This window comes from Typopeltis vanoorti, chromosome 9, assembly GCF_054136105.1.
Source record: "Typopeltis vanoorti isolate ZY-2024b chromosome 9, IOZ_Tvanoo_1.0, whole genome shotgun sequence".
NCBI lineage: Eukaryota > Metazoa > Arthropoda > Arachnida > Uropygi > Thelyphonidae > Typopeltis > Typopeltis vanoorti.
Window position 1 is genome coordinate 7929290 of NC_143557.1, and position 6651 is coordinate 7935940.

General features: G+C 36.5%; 1 protein-coding gene across 1 annotated transcript; it reads right to left on the bottom strand.

Annotated features, from left to right (window-relative positions):
- Positions 1-555: 555 nt before the first annotated feature.
- On the bottom strand, positions 556-1128 carry LOC150102873 (zinc finger BED domain-containing protein 5-like). Its single transcript, XM_090397964.1, has one exon. The coding sequence runs from the start codon at positions 1126-1128 to the stop codon at positions 556-558; it is 573 nt and encodes a 190-aa protein (XP_090254090.1).
- Positions 1129-6651: the final 5523 nt, after the last annotated feature.

Here is a 6651-nt window from a genome sequence, read left to right on the forward strand (position 1 = left end):
CTGTTTTTCTACATCTATTTCAGTTTTTTTATGTTGAAATTACAATCGAGCTATGAAATTGTCGGCATAACAACTTCTGTGGCCCCAGAAGCTATTCGATGCTGAGTGACACTGTTGTCATCCGCTGGGCAATGACGTTGGCAAAAATATATTGCACATATTTGATCTTCCTGCATGATTTTGAATAAAAGAACATAAAGGTGATATAAAAATGAGGATAAATGTATCCTGAATATCTGGAGTCATTCCTTTGAAACATTATTAAATGCCTTACAGCAGTGGGTCTCAAATTTTTTATCTCTGAGCCTCAGCTCACAAGAGAAAACACTGTCACCCCCCCCACACACACACACCAGTTTTATTTATCAAAATAGAAGTCATACTAAGTTTGGCGTTTTATTCAATTTATTTTGTGTTTTCTACATACTATTTAACAGTTTTTGGCACAAAATAATTAAAGTTTCACAATATTAGGCCTACAATAAAAATTAGTTTTAAAACTTGCAATTAACCAAAATATGTATTGAAATGAAACTATATTTAACTAACAAGGATTTAATTTTTCCCTGTAAAAATAATCAAACATTTAAATATCAAAGTGTAATATGATGGATGGGCCTGCTTTTGAGAACAAAGTTTATCAAAACGTGGTGTAATATCAGAAATGGCCACTCTAAGTTCTTTAGCGACATTTAGTCTTGAACGATGCTTTGACTTCATAGCTGCCAAAGCAGAAAAGCCTTTCTCGCATAAATAAGTTGTTGCGAAAGGAATAAGGATCTTCAATGCTTTTTGGCTCAAAGTTGGGAATTCCTTGCCAATATGTATCCAGAACTCTGACAAAGACAATTCCTTAAATTTACTTTTCAGTGAAGTATCACTAGTGAGATCAATGAGTTGTTCTTGCTCATTTACGTTCAGAGATGATGGCCCAGGTGCATTTCCCAATGGGTTTTTAATCCAATAAAATTCATCAAAATCATCACAAAAGTATTTTTTGAAATGAACTTTCAACATTATGAGATGATCAAGTGGGCAGCTTTTTATCTCCATTGGAAGCACTGGATTATCAGTGTCTTGTACCATTGACACTAGAGTAGGGAACATGTCTAGCGTGTCGCTTTCCATACTGTGTCTCCAGAGCTCTAATTTTCTCACGAATGCCTTAACTTTGTCATTCCAAGAAAGTACAGTTGTTATTTTTAAAACTGATTTAGGGCAGTTTTAATTTTTATCTGTAGGAAAGTATGCCGCGTCCCCCTTTCAAGCTATTCGCTTTCCCTGGGGGGGGGTCGCGTCCCACAGTTTGAGAACCACTGCCTTACAGTGATAGAACAGTGGTAAAAATATTCGTGAGTAATGCAGCAGGAGTTACTCGAGGTAGATAAAGCCGTTAGAAATCTGGAAAGGTAGCTCGAGTAGTGGAATATCCCTTAGGTGATGTTAGAAATGCCCAATACAAGGAGGAAAACTAGTTAAAACACTGTCTGTGTGCTGAGGGGCGGTGTGGTCTGTCTACGTTAAGTTGTAATTCGGAGAATGTATGCTCTGCGATGGTCATGCAGAAGGGAAGGATTTAAAATAATCCATTCCGTCATAATATGTGACGCACTTCTTTCGTCTATGCACCAATAAATGAAAGCTAAAATATCACTTTGAATGCTAATTTTCATTTAATATTTATCTTTTATTTTATTGTCTTGCTATTTGAATGCAATCCACATATTAATTATAACCGTTTACAAAACTCGTTTGAATGCAATACTTAAACTGGAAACTGCTACTTTATTTCTGTGAAAAAAAATATAAAACAAATGCATCCAACTTCACCGTGTTCAAATTTCTGTAGCCATTGAAGTCACTCACGTCTTCTTTTATTTTTTTTTCTGGAGAAAAAAAATAAAAGAAGCGTAGCACTGGAATGCGATAATTTACTAACTAAATTAATTGGCGTGTTAATTATTTAATTTAGTTATTAAATTATTTTCATTCCAGTCTACACGAATACCCCTCCCCCCCCCCCCCCCCCACAAGAAATTCGACATTGATAATGATGTGCCGTAGATTTCTCTTTTGCTGCCGCCAAGAAAGAGGAGCTTCGGTCATTAGGGAACACCATAAAATTATTGCGAAATATTTTAAAGACGTCAAGTGTTATGTTTCGGTTGAATATTTGCAAAACTCGATTTTTTAGGAGATCACTCCTTTCTGCGATTTCAATAAATTCGCGCCCAGCGGGCGACCGCTTGCTTGGTTACCGCGTGTAGTGCTACAACGCCATGAGTTGTGCTTAGGCTTAGCTTTGTCGCTCCCAATAATTCCTGTAAGCGCCTTTCAAAGGCAAATCCACAAAGTTGGCACGAGAAATGGACGATGTGAACATTGGAAAGTATCAACAAAATGCACTCGCACGTAATAAAATAAGTTGTGTCTTTTCTTTGCTTTGTTTTTCCGCTAAAGAACCCCTAAAGGTTCTTTAGGGGTTCTCTTGCAGGTGACGATCACTTTGCAAGGTTTCCATAAAAAAGTAATAATTAACGTAATTTATGTTTTTTATAAACTTTTTATCCATTTTAGAAGTGCCTACTTAAGAGTTTGTCAGTTCAAGAACGAACTTGTGAGGCAAATTTACTCATATACAAATTTACTATTGAAAGGGGTCTTCAGTTGTTTTTTAAAGCTTACTAGATTAAAAAAAAAACTGAAGACCTTTCAAATTTGATATCGGATGATCTTCAACTTTCTCCATTTTATTTGCATATTTACCAACTTTTAAAAGTTGGCAGGCGATATGTGTGCACAGAGGACGTGCCACTTTGGCGCTCCTGAATACTTCTATCCGTTTCGCATTTCCCTGTCCTCACCTGCAGTACAACAAACACATTTCTCGAAACTGAACATGCAAAGGAACTGAGCAGCTCATAACTGCAGAAAAAGCAGATCCTGAAATTCTACTGAGCCATCATCGGACAAATTGAACCACTCAGGATCTCCATGAAAACCCTTAACATGAAAGCTAAACAAAATTTCTGGGACATTTTCCAGATTATTATTTTTGAACCCATGTTTTTTTTTTTTTTTGTCTCAGCAACTTCTTAATTTACTTTGATAGCGCGAGCGCTTTCCTGATATGTGCTAAATGCATCTCATGAAAAAACCTGATCAGTTCGCTTTCTCATTCGAAATCACGATGCAGCTACTGCTACTAAAGCTAGATATTCTTTTTCTTTTTTTACCTCGTCTTCGTGACTAACCTTCCCAGTGGCGCACTCAGGATTTAATTTTGGAGGGGGCTGAGCGCTCAGGATTTAACCTTTGGGGGGGGGGGGAGAGTTGAGTAGACGTTTTGCGAATACACACTACACATCGCATACGACTTATAACTGAGCATCTGCAGTGATCGCTAATTCATAAGTAGCACACAACATAAATAAAAAAAATGAATTTTAATTAGGAAAAGATTTTTGGAAAATTTTCTAGTGTTTTTTCCTTTTCTTTGGGGGTTTCCCGGGCCCCTTGGCCCCCCCCCTCTGGGTGCGCCACTGAACCTTCCCCACTTAATTTCACCGTTTCCTAAATGCGCCGACCCCCGCTGTGCAGTTGGAAGGTCAGTTATGCATATTTGCGTTAGGCAGCCAAGAGACTCAATTGTAAAGGACTGTAACATTATATTGCATTGTTAAATACATTAATTATATTAAAATAACGTTGTAAATCATGTAATGTTATTTTTATGGATCTTTTAAATAAAAATATTAAATATTTCTCTTAACAACAACTACGTTATGAAAATTGTGCCGTCTATTAACTTTTTTTTTTTACTTTCGGCCAAACCAGTTTTACAATTGTTAAGATATTTCCAAGTAGTTTTATGTTTAAAATCTTTTGCCTTCCTGATTACGATTATTGCTTTCTGCTTGACTTAAGTTCGTATCACGTTTTAGTTTGTTTCCATTTCCGAATTCACACGTAGCCTAGCGACCATCGGTAAAGGACATATCGCTGGTCGCTCTCATGCGTTATTATTGTTCTCATAGGGCAGGTATGCATTGTGTGTTGCAGACGGATCAGTGGAATAGCTTTTTTCAAAAAAATAAAACATTAAATGTTCAGGTATGTATTTAATGCATTCTTAATTTCTTGGCAATTCTGTGATTAACCTTAAAAAATTATACCTTTCTGTCTTTTATCGTTAACATGAGAAAACTCTTGGGGCAACCTTATTACAATATAAGAAGAACTTGGTTATTTTGTATTAGTACTATTTAAATACACCTTTTTATTATGCGATCCAAAGTTCTTCGGTATAGTTACTGTTTAAATTAAATAATTTAATTTAAACAGTAATTAGATTTAGTAATTAAAAGGAATTAGGTCGTACAAGGGCGTTACGAATCAAGCAGCAACATACTGTATTCACAATTGATCTGGGGGGGGGGATTTGTATTTTATGGATGTCCGGTTGCAACTGCTTATTATTATTAAATTATTACGTACAAAGAATACTCAATTATCTGTGTAGTATAACAAATATATAGGAAAGAAAATTGATTTAAAGAAGGTGATAAAAATTCTTCACAGTTTTTTTTTTTATGCTCAGAATTTATGGGTCTGAAAACAGTTCTGCTCTTGTTAGGTCATTTTCTTTCCTCTCCGAAGTTTTGGACCCCGATCACCCCCCTTCAAATGGTGATATTTTAGGTTTTTGACCCAAGGAAAGGATAATACTGGCGACAAAAAATACCCCTACGAACAATCAGAATACCGTTGGTCAAACCGGTTGAACAATTTGTGCTGCAAATCTTAGCCTGAAAGTGAAAATGCGTTGCATTGATTTATGATCGCAAAGGTTATTATAGTAAATTTAGTGTTTTCAGCTCTGTTCTTCAACAACACCGTGAAATCATTCTTAATTCAATAAATGATATACAACGTGGCATACCGTCAGAATTGTAGCTGGACCTGCTCATTATTTTGGGAATCAGCTTGTGAACATGCATGGCGCAAATGGTTGACAGTTTAAGCCCAATATACGCGTAAACAGGAGAAGTACAGTATAATCAGTACCCCCCCCCCCCAAACACACACAAAATAATGCTGTTGACTGCCGTTTTGAATTTCTTTACAGCATTGTGACATTCTTTCTGTTTTTAAGATATCGGGTTCAGTTCGACATTGCCTTGCTGCACAAGCATCTCGGATTATTCAAAGGTACTTTCACGATGGTTTTATTTATTAACTAGCTGTGTGAGTGCAACAGTGTAAAGCTCCTTATCTTGGATTCCATGAAAACAAAACATTTTTTAGTTCACTGAGACAACATAGTGTTATTCACACAGCACACGTTTCCTCTCTAGTTTATGACTAACGATTTCACAAACCCTTTAGCCATGCTTTTCTGTTTCCATCCTCAGGTTAGAGCAACTCCAATTAATTTATAATTGCCCCCCCCCCCCCTTTTTTTTTTCTTCTCATGACAGGCACAATTGTAAAGCTATAGCGTATTTGTTCTGCAGGTAGAGTAAGTGATGAATCGGGTTCAACACTTCAGAGCAAGCGTGTTTGTTTTCAAGTAATTTTCGACTTCTAATGAGCAAGGTGAACTGATACGGATAGGTTTGCTACCACTTAAGAGGAACGATGTCCTCTTCTGTTTCATTGCTGTGTGTAAAACAAAAAACAATGCTTTAACATTACTCGTTACTATTTTAGGCTGGGAACGCATAACATCCTATTTTTCTTTAATTTTTCACCCGTTAAAAATCGGGGTATGAAGATTTATCACTATTACATGAACACTGCTCATCTGTCGATTAGCAGCTTTCTAGAATCTGCTATTGGTAGTTAGTTTAAATAAGGCTCCCTTTTTAGCTTTATACTATTCGTTTTTTTTCCCATGGGTATTCATGTCCAGTGTTAATTGCCTTCACTGAAGTTCTTATGTCTCAATCATTGATTCAAATCTTCTGTCTTAATACAGAAGTAAGATTTGAAATTGACGCCCTTTTTCTGTGTGGGGAGGGAGGGAGGAGCAGACAGGAAGTTGATTCAAGAAGTTTTCAAAGTTGAGATTGAATGCTATGTTTTGAAGAAGTTCAGTCAGATGAATTTTAAAGTTCACAGCAAAAGGGAAAATGAACATTTATGTGACATGCAGGCTAGAGAAGTGACGCTCAAGCAGTTGGGTGGTGACCCCCCCCACCCCTCGTCTTACTCATACGCGTTGTTGGATGCAACTAGGTTGGCAAATACTTTTTAAAAAGAATACGTAAACAGCCATATATTACTACCTGAAATAGTTTTTTTAGAAATTGTTATGGTATACCCGAAGTGTTTTTTTAAAATTTAAAACTCATTGTAGCAGTTCTGGATGTGAAACATTTAAAACCTGTTGAGAATGCGCAACACTTCAATCAACACTAATCCCGCACTACCGAGGAGAAATACCGGCGTAACATTTTTGTTTATTTTTAATTTAAAGAGAATTCAGATGATGTTCACTTGGCTTCGTAGTTAGCATTATTATAAAGCGGATCGAACTATTGCAGGAAGTTTGATGCCCGTTCTCACTGACAAAATGAAGAGAAATTTTAACGTTGGTTTGGAGAGCACAAAATGAGACTGCTCGCGTTTTACAGGAAAGATATGAGA

Coding starts and splice junctions, on each gene's coding strand:
- LOC150102873 (XM_090397964.1), bottom strand. CDS start 1,128: ATGGAAAGCGACACGCTAGACATGTTCCCTACTCTAGTGTCAATGGTA.